At 36.4% G+C, this 15,292-nt stretch overlaps 1 protein-coding gene across 1 annotated transcript in view; it reads left to right on the plus strand.

Moving 5' to 3' along the window:
• Positions 1–845: 845 nt before the first annotated feature.
• The window catches only part of LOC104410685 (acyl-CoA synthetase short-chain family member 3, mitochondrial-like), a gene marked incomplete at both ends in the record, with an annotated part of 31,035 nt that continues 16,588 nt past the window's right edge, over positions 846–15,292 (plus strand). The window contains 5 exons of the mRNA XM_010020929.1: positions 846–1,034; positions 6,090–6,224; positions 6,499–6,639; positions 8,941–9,021; positions 9,106–9,201. Coding sequence (XP_010019231.1) covers positions 846–1,034; positions 6,090–6,224; positions 6,499–6,639; positions 8,941–9,021; positions 9,106–9,201 — 642 coding nt within the window. The remainder of the gene's footprint in view (positions 1,035–6,089; positions 6,225–6,498; positions 6,640–8,940; positions 9,022–9,105; positions 9,202–15,292) is intronic.

Here is a 15,292-nt window from a genome sequence, read left to right on the forward strand (position 1 = left end):
GACACATCTCGGGGTTACTCCTCGAGGTCGAGAGATTCCTTGCTGCAACAGATTCTGCATAAGTGATTAATAGCATACTAAACTTCAAAACCTTAGCTAACTGATATAAAGATTTGACTGTACACGTATAATCCTTTAGACATAAACTGTTGACCAAGTCTGGGACTAAGTTCGTTTCCAGCTGCATCTATACTCCCCTGCTAAAGGAGTTTAGAAAGCAAGGGGGACCTTTCTGAACCTCATGGCTCAACAGGAGTGCCTTCCTGAAAGTTTTGTCTTACACTGTCCTCTATGCATTAAATAATCTTATGTACCTCACCAACAAATCTTGTTAAACCACTGTTGCATTTACTATCAACTTTGTTAAATCACTGTTTTATATCAATAAACATATCTATACTTCTCTTTTTTTTTACAAGTGAAGTGCGTCATTCCATCCGCAACGTTAGCTAGTTAGGATAGAATTTGCATTATGAAATGCTCTGTTTACATCTGTCCTTAAAAGCTAAAATTGAGGAATATAAGCAGTTTTCTGGATAAAAGAATGAATGTTTAGAGGGTCATTTAAAAATTTGCAAAACGTTGTTACTGATTTTTTTTTCCATAATGTGTACAATAATTGGCTTCAGTCCATTCTCATGTTATGAAAGAAAAATGTATTAGTGTTTTTTGCAAAAAGGAAATTGTCCTATATTTATTGATTGCATCATTCATAAACTTCCCATATTATGCTGGCTTGTCTCCTTAATGTCCTGCATCTGTTGATTGTGTGAAAGTTGTTTTTTATGGGGCAAAAGCATATCTGGAGAAACTTTTAATATGTTGTGAATGTTTTGCCTGTACAGGTCTCCAAATTAGCTGATGTCATGGTCAGACATGGTGTGAAGAAAGGAGATCGTGTGGTCATCTATATGCCCATGATTCCACAGACAGTGTACTGTATGCTGGCTTGTGCAAGAATAGGAGCCATCCATAGCCTGATTTTTGGTGGATTTGCATCAAAAGAGCTTTCTGTTCGCATTGACCATGCAAAGGTAATATATTTGGAGCAACAAATATCATTGCATTAGTTACTCATGTAAGTCAATGTCAAAACCCTATTGTTTTGTTTGGTTTTTGTTTGTTTGTTGTTTTTTACCAGAGAGCATAACAACTCTGTGTAGCACATAGTCTCAGGTTGTTTATAATGCCTAACTGCAATATGAACAAAGTACTATGTATGTGCTGAGGTTGATAACTTCATAGCAGACATTGAGATACAAATTTTGACCTCTTTTTAAAAAAGCATGAGTTTAATGTGCTGCCGTCTGTTTAGAACACACTTTCTTCTCCCATTTGTCAATCTTCTTCTACAAAACATCACTTTAAAATTGGTCTTTTGCCCAACATTTTCCTGAAGTGTAAGAGGAAAAGGCTGCCAACCCTAAATGACTTCGTTGGTTTACTTGACGTTCAGGCATACTGGGTATATTTTTCAGTTGTGAATTTACTTCATCTAATTTCTACATGAATCAAGGCAGCTAGGAAACCAGGTACCTTAAGTAAATGACTGCAGAGAACATAATTGAGGTGAATGCTTTAAAGGCTTCCAAGTTCAGCACAAATTGAGTGTGTTTATGAAGCATTATGTAAGCCTTATTAAGTGAAAATGCAAATAGTACTTTAATAATCTATTTAGTAACTTACACATGCATATTAGTAGCTTGTATATGCATTAGTTTCAAACCACCTAATAGTGCTTCTACTGGAAGTTTCTGTTCCTGTTTTCTACCAGAGAATTAGACAAAAGTCTTTGTCGTATTGATCAGTCACCTGGATCATTCAGACCATCCATGGTAGCCATCTATCACTGAATCACATTGGTTAGATGTGTAAGCCAAAGCATTATGCAGGGTAAAGTCCACAGGATTTATGGAACTTTTACTTAGATGTTTGTGTACAGAAGTGCTTTTCACATCACCAAGGCTTGAATTTTATGAATATCTGTAAATAGAAAGTTGAATGCATGCCTCCTCCCCCCCTTCATGTTTTAACAAAGAAAAAGTTAATAAAATGGCTGAAATGGTTTATTGGAATTGAGAAAAAAAGCTGGGGGAAGACTAACAACAGCTCCATAGTTTGCCCCCATCTTTCTTCCTACTTCTTCACTTTTTAACAAACTATAAAAATTAATTTTAACTCATAGAATTAGGGAAAAATAATGTAGAAGAAAAATTATAAACCTTTAAAATGAAGGTTGTTCCAATGTAAATTATTTATTATGTTTACTTTTAGAGTATTTTGCAACTATTAACTAACTAATCCCAATGGATTTTCTCTGAGGAGTGAAAGGAGACAGCACAGTAATCGTAATCCTTGCTTCATGCATTAAAAAGAAAACAGAAAGTTTAAGTGATATATCCAAGGTCACATAGCAAGCCTTTCAAAGTGTTAGCTATAGAGTTACTAGCTGCAGGCGATGGATTAAATTCTAGTTTACATTACCTTCTTTAAAAGGCAGATCTGGATATTGTGGATGATTTTTGGTCCATTTGATGTGTAGTGGAAGTATAAGTCAGAGGAGAGGTAAGTCCTCAACCTAAATTTCAAAACATGCCCCAATTTTGTAACACAGTAAAGCTTTTTTGGTAAGTGAATTGCGTAATACTGAGATTACATTTAAGATACTTATATAAGTAGCTGTGATAGATGGTATTCTGCTTAAATCAGAGGTTAATTGAAGCAGTCTCAAAAAATAGCTTTTCTCTTAGGCTTTTACATGAATTGGTTTATGAATTGGTTTAGATGCTGCAGTTCAGGAGCTAGTGTTGGTAAGATTAATTAGAAAGAGTTAGAAGTATGCAATGGAAAGCTGGCTGCAAGATGCTTTTGTGGGAAAGGTCAAACTTCACATTTTATTGGAAGATCTAAATGAAAGAAATAACAAGCACTTTCTGTGGCTTTGAAAAGGTACATGTACTTTACCACCTTACCTTAATTTATCTTGAATTTTAAATAGGTCTGGGAATGCTGCAAAGTCCTGCTGACAATTTCTACTCTTGTCAGGTATTGGCAGTTACAGACGTTCTGCGGTGAATTGCAGTGAAGTGATACAGAGCGTGATAACAACAGTTTCTTGTCCTCTTTCCTTTCACCTGAATGTTGAACTATATAGTTTACAATTTTGAAACAATAGACACTTTCACAGAATCATAAAATAGTTTGGGTTGTAAGGAACTTTTAAAGGTCATCTAGTCCAAACCCCTGCAATGAGCAGGGACATCTTCAACTAGATCAGGTTGCTTGGAGCCCCTTCCAACCCGACTTGAATGTCAGGGTTGGGGCATCTACCACCTCTTTGGGCAACCTGTTTCAGTGCCCTCATTGTAAAAAATTTCTTCCTAATATTTAGTCTAAATCTCCCCTCTTTTAGTTTGAAACTATTACCCCTTGTCCTATTGCAACAGGCCCTGCTGAAAAGTTTGTCCCCATCTCTTATAGGTCCTCTTGAAGTACTAAAAGGCTGCAGTGAGGCTTCTCCAGGCTGAACGACCTCAACTCTCTCAGCCTTTTTTCATGAGAGGTGCTCCATTCCTCTGAACTCCTCCTTGAAAAAATGAGCTCATATTTTGTAATAGTTTATTTTGAATAAGACATACTTTCTGCACACAGCTATGGCTATGAATGGTTATCCCTACTTCTCATCGTAAGACAGTCAAACCTTTTGAGTGAAGTGGTAAATGCTCCATCCCTGGCAGTGTTCAAGGCCAGATTGAACAGACCCTTGGGCAACACGGTCTAGCGTGAGGCATCCCTGCCCATGGCAGGGGGGTTGGAACTAGATGATCTTAAGGTCCTTTCTAACCCAAACCATTCTGTGATTCTATGATTAGGCAGGAAGCTTAGCTGCTGATACTTAAGATGCACAATTGCCTTATAATAGTTGCAGTCAGGTCTTTTCTTGTCTTGAAGCACTATTTATTTGTGGAATACGTATTGTAGATTAGAAAGCCGTATCTTGTGTTTATTTTTAACTACTTGCATGATTAAGGTCTCATTCTTTAGACTACTGTATAATATATGTATAATGATGGCCTGAACACTGGGTATCTCGGTAAACTTCTTCATTACAGTCCTGGCATTTTGCATCCCAAAGCTAGTTAGTTTTCAGTTTGGGCTTTTTGCAGCTTTGTTAGCTGGCCCCAATAAAATATTTTTATTCATTTTTCTAAGCTTTGCCTTGTATGCTATTAGAGACTAGAGAAGAACTTATAGGAGGAGTCTTTACAACAGCCTAAAATGATTGGTCTTGTACTATGGGGCCTTGCTTTATCTTATTTCTACTTTTTTTCTTTTTTTTTCCCCCTACAGCTCACAACTGCTGGCATTCCTTCTCTAGCTAACCTTTGAACTTTCCTCATTTTCCTTCAAACTAGTTCTGTTTCTGTGTAATCTTTTCATGCAGGACTACACGGAGCCACAGAAGAGGTGGAGAATAGGTGTATAAAAGCAACATGGGAGCAGACATGCAGGGGAAATAGTATGTGTAGGTAGAGAGGCAAAACACTAGAAAACAGCCGTTGAAGCCAGTAACAGACCTTTGATTTGCACAGAGTGATCTATGATGCTTTCAAAGTAGCAGCCCTCATTTGGGAAATACATCACCTTAGCCAATTTAGCACTGGTTATTTTTAGACTGCATACAAAGCATTTGATGAGCAGAGGTGGCACCAGTTACAAATGACTGTAAACCTGATGTTGACAACAGCCTTTCATCTTAACAATTGAATAGAACTGTGTTAATATCTTACATAAATTACAGTCTAATTTCAGAGCAGCATCCAGATGAATTTTCAGTTTAACTGCATTGTGTTGTGTCATTTTTTATTAAAAACAGCACATCCCAAAAGAGAAAGATGATAAATCCTGAAAATTTAAAGCTCATCTGAAATCTATATTTTGAATACACACTAATTAGCAAACTTCCCCAAATGGCAGATTTGGACAGGAAACATTTGATTATTGAATAAGAAACTGATTTAATCTGTGCTTTCTGTGTGGAGTTTAATGCAGCCTTAGCTGCTTAGCTGTGGTATCATGGTTTGTGCCTACTTACTGAGATTTATGCTAATGCATACAATTAGCAAACTAGCTTTATCAAACTGAGGGGCATAGGATAAACATACTTCTGAAACTCCAAAAGCAAGGAGATTGAAGGCTTATTGTCTGCCAATTAAAATGTGTTGTAACACCTTTTTTTTTTTTGCTACCTTTTTTTTCTTGAAGTACAAGGAATAAAATTACTGATCTTCGGACCTAAGTCAAAATAGTTTGTTTGCAGATTTATTGACTTAGGAAATCTTACATAAACCCTGAGGTTAATTAACGGCAAAGATGTTAAATCCACATTTGGAAATAGAAATTATTAAAAAAACCCACCAGAACTATGGAAATCTGATTTTTAGTGATTTTGCATCCTGAATCCTGCAACCAACGCTTGAAAGACTCTAGCTTTACTTCCCTCATGTGCCTTAAGACTTTAGCTTGTTCTCTTCCTGTATTTCTAGTTTCCCATCATCTCTTGTTTGCCTGCTTGTTCCTCTTTCTCTGATTTATTCCCTCTTCTGCCATTCGATTGTAGGTTGGAAAAGAGCCAGCAAAGTGCTACAGCTAGTTTTAAAATACGCCACCTGGTGCAGGGAGATAATCAGAAAGCAGGCTAAACAGGACAGATAATTGTTGACATCACTGTACACTTTTCCTTAATGGAGGAGCTAATAGATGGGTTTTTCTCTCTTTTTGTTATTTTTTGTGCACCTTGCAGGAACTTAATACTGTTGATTTCTTACTCAAATTTGGTTGAAAATGGTGAAGAGTGTCAGAAGTTATTAGTATGCTCCTGAACAAAAACCACATGCATGGACAGCAAGATCATACAAGCTTGATTTCCTCAGAAAACTGATCTAAATCTCTGTTTCTAATTATGTGAAGATAGGTATTAGTCATTGAGCATCATTAATCAAAGAACTTCATAGAAAACATGTTATTAGGTTACATATATATAATATATTGCAAATGTATATATTAACAATCTAACTTCTTTATTTTAGCCCAAACTTATTGTAACAGCAAGTTTTGGAGTAGAACCGAAAAGGAAGGTGGAATATATATCCCTCCTAGAAGGAGCACTGGCAAGGGTACAGAGCAAACCTGAAAAAGTTCTCATTTACACGCGACCTAATTTGGTGGGTGTACAGTTGTGCCTTTATGTTAACTTCCAGATGTGTATGTAGTGCAGATGCCTTTTCTCTTTTACAAGTAAAATGTTTAGTGTACCTGTTGTACTTCATTTTTTTCATTTGATGGGAGAACTTTATATTCGTAAGATTTAAATAATAAATACAACAAATGCAGCAGAGAAATTACTGTACAGAATATTTAATTGTACATGTTTTTTGACCCAACTCCATTTAATCTATCTGGTTTTCTTTCAACAATTTTCTATTTTTCAATGGGCAGGGTCATGTTCCTTTTACCCCAGGTCGTGATCTTGACTGGGAAGAAGAGCTTGCCAAAGCACAGTGTTGTAAATGTGTCTCTGTTCCCTCAGATCATCCACTTTATATTCTGTATACATCTGGAACAACAGGCTTGCCTAAGGTAAAGGACTATCTGTAGTCTGTTTCTGAGTTTCACTTGAGAAAATATTTAATTAAAGAGATTGAAAATGTTTGCCAGATTTCAGTGATAAGCATTGCTAGAAATGGTTTAATCTCATTTATTCACATTTCACTACTTTACAGTCAGTGTTAAGGAATAAATCATGTTTATTTAAATAGTAGTAATATAAAGGTAAGCTGTATTTACTTCAAAATGTTTGTACAATACAAACTTTTCAGGACAGCAGCATGTCTGTTATCCATTAATATCTTCTGTGTTTTAACTGTTTCGGATGAGCAAAGATTAGTTAATATATCACTTGTGTGATAATATTTATTGCTGAATAGTCTTTGCTTATTCATTATTTAAATAGTAGCTAATCTAAATAAGATGTAGTTTATGACATTACACATTAAATGGAATTAAGCATGTTCTGAAAGCTTGTGTTACTGAATAGTTCTGAGACCATAATTCCCATGAAAATGAAAGTTTTGCTTGAATAAGTGAAAATTAACATAGGACATTCTTTGAAAATGTTTACTTTTAAATGTCAATTAGTCTTAATGATCTGTTTTTAAAAGAGCTTATTTTTAAAGCAAGCTTGAGTGTTTGCTTGGTACTTAAAATCCTCTTTTAAAGACAAGCTGAATATAATGTTCTAGCATTGCTGTTGCCACGAGAATTTCAGAGGCAGTACCACACATCCCTGGATAAAGCAGTGCTTCACTGCTACTAGAAAATTGTTTAATGTGGCTTATAAAGTTCAGAATCTTTGAGGAGGTAAAGGAAAACAAACATCAGTTTTGCTGAGAAAAAGGTCTCTGCTTTTTGCCTTGAATGTGGGTGCTTTAAAGCAACATATGTATCTTAAATTAATTATATTGTCAAAAGGTCCAAGATAGGATCCTTTGTTACAACAGGTATTTTCCTTGACTATTAGTTTGAAATGCAGTATACTGGAGATAAAAGTTCTCAGAAATTACTTCCCTGTGTTGTCTGTCTAGATTAAAAGACAGACACTTTGGATAAATCACACTTACAAAATGGCGATTGTCAAGTAGTGCTAAGTTAAAATGAGTAGCTTAATAAATAAAATAACTTTTGTATTCATTTAAGGAGCTTGCTTTTAAGTAGTTAATTTCAGAGCAAGGCCTAGCTTAGACACTGAGACTATCAAAGGCAATCTGCTTTCTAAAATTTGTGAAGTGTTAGTTAACCATTCTCTGCTGTGGCAATCTCCATTTTAATGAGTTAATATGTCTCTACTTTATTTCTTGGACATGGCCTGAACATGCCTACTTCATTCCATTAACTGCAAAAAGAGAATATACCATGCCTAGCACAGACAGATAGCTGTGTTGTATTGTCTGCACTATAGACATTTGTTTGGTTCAGTGAATGTTGTGTGAATTTTAGTTCAGGACATCAAGATATAGTACACTTATTCTTTCTTCTAGAAACAGTGTACCAGGAGATGATTAAATGTATATTAAACATACAAATACTACAAAATATTGGGAAAAAAAAATTCTATTAATGGTGTTCCAGAGCCATTTTTTGGCTTAGCAAAGTGCATGATGCTGCTGATACTCTCTCATTCTAATTTTCAAATCCCTCTATTTGTATGTATATGTCAGGCTAGATATTAAACCTTTCAAAAATAGACATCTAGTGAAAGCCAATTTTCTGTCATCTTTGAAAAGAGTCAGTGCAGAAAGAAGAGTGCATTTCAGGGAGTAATTCACTCCAGCTATTTTAGGGATTGACTACTCCTCAGGCGCTGCTTGTTTTCAGTGATGATATAGACTAGGCAATTAATTTAAAACATGCCTAGCATTTAGATGGCCACAGGTTAAGTCACATAAATACTCAAATCTCTTTTTTTTTTTTTTTTTTTTTTTTTTTTTTTTTCAGCTTTTTTTTATAAAATTTTTTCTTTTTTTTTTTTTTTTTTTTTTTTTGTGTCAGCCTATGTTGACTAAATATTTGTATATCTGATTTTAATGAGAGAATTCTAGTTTTGTTAGTTATCTTCTGAAAGCTATTGTCATCTAGACCTTGGGTTGGGTTTTTATGTTTGTTTTGTTGTGTGTTTGCTTATTTGTTTGTTTTCCAAAATATTCTTCAGTATGAGTGCTAGTTCAAGCATATACTTGTTGGAATGGATCCTTTTCTTAAATGAGAATTATTGGAACTACTCAACATTAAGTCTATTGCTGATAAAAGCCTAAAATTTAATAGAAGACAGGAATATCATTGCATCCTTCAAATGACCTTAAATGTTCAAATTTTCTCATTTAGGGTGTTGTCAGGCCAACAGGTGGCTATGCAGTTATGCTGAACTGGACAATGTCAGCTGTATATGGACTGAAACCTGGTGAGGTAATTCTGTTTAAATGTCATGTAAATGTTTTTGAAGTCCTCTTAAAAACTCCTGACTATTTTTTATTTTCCCTCTCATTTTAGGTGTGGTGGGCAGCTTCTGATTTAGGCTGGGTTGTTGGTCATTCCTACATTTGCTATGGGCCTCTCCTTCATGGGAATACTACAGTTTTGTATGAGGTATGATCCGTTCTTAAAAGGCAGCATCCCTTCCACAAAGATCTTGAACAGATCAGGGGATCATCAGGGGAGGGGAGAGCACTCCACCCAGCCCACTGCTGAAGAGGATATCCATGTCCTTAGTCCCAGGACCTACAGACCTTGATAACATGCCTTGGTAACAGCTCTCCTAAGCCTTCCGCACAAAACACCAGCCACACTGTCTCTTCCTCTCCTCAAATGCAGTGTATAAAGGACCTACCCTGTGGTAGTGCTGCTGGTACTTCTGCCCACATGTATCCTGTCCCTGCCCTGTAATTAGCCCGGCAATTGTTTGAGTCTTGCATGTAGTTAGCTCTTTTTATTTATTTTTTTTTTTTTTGAAGAGTTTCTGATATGCTAATGTCCAGCTGCGTGGTTCCAAGTTGCCGGCTGGGCTTAAACCACGACAGCTAATCTGATGGAATCTGCTTGCTTCTGTGAATTTACAAGCCAGCTCTCTCTGGTACTTTTGAAAGCTTTTGAGTCAATGAGCTTTTGAGTCAATGTCGGCTTGCTGATTGCAGGAGTGGTGCTTGGTTCTTAGTGCACATACAAGTTCTGAAGGACATTAGGAAGCAAGGTGATTTGTAGGACAATGCAATTTAAAAGTGATCAGAAAAGGAGGAAGGCATTTGTTTAAAAGCAGTAGGCAAAATCCTAGAAAAAGAAGAAAAGGAACAGGTAAGTGAGAGAATTGTGTTAAACTCATGAGGTGGAGTCTTTTGCAGAAAGGATTCCTTAGTAACTAAATATATCTTTATGTGGAAAAAGGAGTACTGTAAATTTACCGCAGTTCATATGTTCAAATACATACATTTGTATAGATGGATAAAAATGTTCAGAAGAACTAGCACTGTATAAACACTGTGTATTTGAAATTGCAAATAACTCCAGGTGCAGAGGTGGATTTGTGATGTTTTGTAGTACATGTGTACATACTGTACAACTGTCCTATACCTTTTGCTCATTCCAGTGGTCATGCTTACTGCATTCTTCCTGTGTAGTGTTCCTTTATGTAGGGCAAGCATGGATACATACATCTGTGAGAACTCCTAAAAGTTCACTCAATAATGTGGGGATTGATTTTAATGTCTTGAGTTAAGCTGTGTAGGCTCTCAATTAACTACTTAAGAAATAAAGTGATCACTGCAATGACCTTTGTATTATGGATAAAAAGATCATTTTTCTTGTGAAGAAGAGAAACAGTCTGGACACTCTTTTCTTCATTATTGTGGTGGCAGAAGACATCACTATGAACAAGAGAAACAAGCTGATTTTCGTCTTCAGTATTGTTGCAAATAATGACTAGCAACAGGTCTCATAGAGGTCTTCAGTTAGTCTGAAAACCTAGCTGAAGTATTCAGTGTGCATTTCTCACCTGCTTTTTCGTGAGGTGAAAGGGTGAGGAAGAACAGTTTGTGTGCTGCACTTAAATCCCACAGGAGACCATTTGTCCCTCTCCTGTCAGGTTGGTAACAGTCTTTGCTGTTACATCTCTTTGCTGTTACATCTTTGTAGTTTGTAAAGACCCTGTGAAATCTTTGGAAATTCAGTATCCATAAGCAAAAAACCTCTGCAAGTTACTTTGACCTTGTCTAGAAATGAAAGTAAGACAGTGTGTGGACATCTCTGTAAGCTATATTTAATTAAGTACTAACATGCCATCCTTCAATCTTGAATCTACTTGTCCAGCAAATTAAATTATTTGTATAGGTAATCAGTTAATAAGTCTTTTCAAGATTTTTGAAGCAGAAATACACTCTAGGAAAAGAATATATATTCTTTGCTGATCTTATAGTTGATGACATTTTTTGCATTAAATAGTATGAACCAATATGTGACATTAATTTTCTGGTGTATAGTCTTCACACAAGCTAAAAATCTTTCTTTCTTCGCTTGGATTTACTCATATAGAATAGATCTTCTGGGCAAAGCTAAGAGAGACAAGGACAGCACAGGGCTACACCTTCTCAGGTCATCTGTTACATGAATCATTAACTCTGCAGTATAAAATAGTCCTCTAGTTAGGAACACTGCTTGTTTTGCAGTACCTGAAGCAGTAGACTGTCAACTGTTTTGACTAAAGACTTTGTAGACTGAATTCTTACTTGTATGTGTAGAAGTCTGAGAAATCTCAGCATACGCTGCTATGAGCTGCTCCTTGCAGTGTCAGTGTATCATACATGTACATATGCAGATGGGTGTTCATAAAGGTAAGCCTACAGGCTGTGTAAGTATACCTATATAGGTAGTAATCTCTTTTACCTCCTCATCTGGATGAATGTTTGTTGTATTTTTAAGTGTATTTAATCATGCACAGTTTTCAGTTAATTAATTTAACTGTGCTATCCACTAGTCCGAAAGTATTGTTTGATTTTTATTTTTGTTTAGAATCCTACTTTATTAATAATAAGGTCTTCTTTTAAGTTTCTCTGCTTTTTAATCAAGTAATTTTGGAGGCAGTGAATCCATAATATACCTATTCTGAATGTATTGACACTAAATGTTTGAGTTCAGCTGAAATTTGGGGAAGAAAGAAATAGAGTTTTTTTCTAGGCTGATTTTATAACTTACCCAATTTACCTTATGTTGGATGCTTTTCAAACCCCATCTTCATCTTTATTTCATCTCCAGGTGCTCAAAATAGTTCTAATATGGAATTTTGGGGGCTTTGGTGGCGTCAGGATCTCTACAGATAATTAAACGGAAAACTGCAGTTATAAATGAGTTTCGCTAGAAAAATAGAAGTGAAATAGTAAAAAAAAAAAAAAGAAAATAGTCTTTATTCCTTTTCAAGTTTAATTCTCTTCTAAAAGAGTTCCATTTTCTAGTTTGCCTGGCAAAACCCCAGTGATTTCCCATTAAATTCATAGAATTTTAGGGCTGTGGACCACTGAGGTTGACTTCTCTGATATTCTGAATAACAAAAACTTCATGCAGTAGCAGAAATGCACTTTTATAGAATTAAATATATTAGCTTGAGTGTTAAATTACTATAGTCTAATTAACGTTTGAACACTTAGTAGATGTTAATTAGATTCTTCATTCTAAAGGGAGATTAACTTATCACCACTACACTAGTTTAGAAGAGGAAAGCAGTGTGAGAAAAATAGCACTTTCTTGGAAATAAGGAAAAGAGTTTTGATAGTTTTACAGTAGCTATTTTTGACCACTGATACATGGAGCCACCTTAAAATCAGTGCATAAATTGGCGAAATCGCTGCAATGAAAAAGTTTTCATTGTAGCAAGTGTAGGGTAAGACAAGGAGGAATGGTGAGGAAAGTGATGAGTTTCTTCAGCAGTCTCTGCTACGTAGTTGTCTTAAAGTGAAGTTTTATCTCCGGGCAAATATGTGGGGATCAAAATGGTTATTGTCATTATAAAGACACCTCTAAATTTAAAATGTGTTGGTTTGGGGAAATCGATAGAGTAAAAACCCTATTTCTTTAACAGTGTTAAAGAAAAATCAGAGTTAGTATCTGGTTGACCTAGATGGCTGCTTTGTTTGCATGATTTTTTTGCTCTTGATGAGAACATTATTAAACAGTGTATTTCCCATTTTTCCTTCTCTGGGAAACTACCAAGCGAGTGTTCATGAGTGTCTGAAGATACGTCATCAGTGTCATCTTTTAGAGGGTTAAAAATAATATTTACAAACAGTGCAGTGTATAATTTCTCCTCTGCTCAGAAGACTCTCTTAAGAGTGAATATTCATAAATTTGTAGTCAAAGTTTCCTAAATGATTGTCCAATGGTAGGTTTTGGGTTAGGAAGTATCAATATGCTGTTTAGGAGAAAGAACACCTTGTCCCCTTTTCCTAGGGACAACCACCATTGAATATAAACTGTGCTGACTTCATATCCTCGCTTCTTAAAGTGATTCTTTTATTTTTAAATTACTTAGTAGGTGACAACTTGTCATTTTAACAATTGCTATGGAAACTATGTGCTTTCCGTTTTTACTTGCTGTAACAGCATTGTCAGGAATGTGAAAACAGTGATGAATTCCTCTGAATACAGCAAGGTTTGTTGGGTTTGGTTGAGTCCTTTTTTGTTTTTTTGTTTTAAATGTATAATCTGTCCTGAGTTGTTTTTCTCAAGGCATGACAAATTTCAGCTATAAATAAGCTACTTGAAGTCTCACAGCCCACTCTGGGCTGTTCTTGCTAATGAGATCACAAGCTGTAAAGCAACAGGGCATCATGAAGAGAAAACCTAGCTACTACCTGTGGTCCTGTGATGTCAGGAAAAAGGTGGCATGGTAGTTCCAGTGCTTAGGACTTTAAATTAGAGCTAAGGTAATGAAGAGCATGCTCACACTTGCCAAGGACCCATTCATTAAGGACTTCTTTTGAGTGGTCTAGGACAGAGGAGGAGCTATTGTCCCACACAGTGCTATTTCAAGACATTGTGCTTATGCAAACATCCTCACCACGCTCACTGGGGTCATAGAATCATAGAATAGTTAAGGTCGGAAAAGACCTTAAGACCATCTAGTTCCAACCCCCCTGCCATGGGCAGGGACACCTCACACTAAACCATGTCATCCAAGACTCCATCCAACCTGGCTTTGAACTCTGCCAGGGATGGAGCATTTACAACTTCCTTGGGCAACCCATTCCAGTGCCTCACCACTCTCGCTGTAAAAAACTTCCTCCTTATGTGTAACCTAAACTTCCCCTGTTTGAAGCCATTACCTCTTGTCTTGTCATTACAGTTCCTAATGAAGAGTCCTCCCAGTCCCTGCTGTTGCAACAGATCTGCAGGGTACACAGCAGCAACAGGCTTCAAATCAGTCTCATTTGGCACAGTTCTTTGAGGCATCCAACCTTTCTACAGCTATTATTATCAGCTTACAAAGCAAGCACTGTCTCTGAAGTTTGCCAGTTTTGTGGTCTGCCATCATCCATACTGATTTTATTTGTGGAGTGAATTCAGTAGGACATACCATCTCAAGTCCTTAGTGCAGGTTTGGCAGAAGGGTCAGCAGCAGAAGGATGAGCTCCTCTATGAACATACTATTTTGAATCCTGATATGACATGATTTTGAGTATGCTTTGGCATCAGCAGGTTTTAGTGGCAATGAGTTCCATGTGCAATATTTGCTATGGAGAGAGGATTTCCTCCTCTTTTTAATTTATCCTTAACTGAATAGCCTGTTATTGTTAGGGATCAGGCAGAAAGGGAATTGCTGCATTGTTACTGATGCATTGGCAGTTATTTTATTATAGCTCCTCTTATATGTCTTTCCACAAGTAATCCATCCCAGTGACTTCTGATTTTCTCCATAGAACTTTTCTATCCCCTTGATCATTCTTGCTGCTTGACTATGAAACTTCTTTCATAATCAACACATTCTGCCTCAGGATGGCTGCTCAGCTGGTTGACATCTGATAAATGCTAAATCTAGGTACTTCCAGAAAGATGTTCCTATCTGTCTCTCTGTCTTAGAGTCTTTCGTACTTGAATCCTCCTAGCTGATATAAGAAATGTCCATTTCTGCTCTTCTTTTTTAAATCAGGTGAGGCAGATCACTCTCTTTCTGTCTTGTTCTTGTTTACCATGCCCTCGGTTCCTGCTCACCACAGATAGTACCGAAAATATTGGAATATTGATGCAAATACTGAATAGCAACAGGTCTTGAACTAATCCCTGCAGAAATCTAGTGGAAGCATTTCATTTACTCATAGTCGCCAACTGACTCAGCAATCTGTCAACATATTGTGAATTCAATTACCCTGTGCCTTATTGTTTATATTGCTAACTTTTTAAAAATCAAAATTGCATATGGTAGTAAGCCTCTCATGGCATCTCACAGTACTTCTTACAATTTTTGTATAATAAGTGGTAACTCTCTTTGGCAATTTTATTTGTAGTTTTTTGGGCTCTGAAATTAATTTGCACTGTCTCAGATTTGTTTTGCTCATGTCAGTTTTTGTTTATGCATTTGCTAACTGTGAGCAGCTGCCAAGGCACCAGGGAAGTTTTTCTGCAGAATCAGTAAAAATATTTTACTAATGGGCTATTTCCCATCCTCCCCCCCCCCCCCCCCCCCCCCCCTCAGTATATG

Source organism: Nestor notabilis, unplaced genomic scaffold (genome assembly GCF_000696875.1).
Source record: "Nestor notabilis isolate BGI_N333 unplaced genomic scaffold, ASM69687v1 scaffold1348, whole genome shotgun sequence".
Classification (NCBI taxonomy): domain Eukaryota; kingdom Metazoa; phylum Chordata; class Aves; order Psittaciformes; family Psittacidae; genus Nestor; species Nestor notabilis.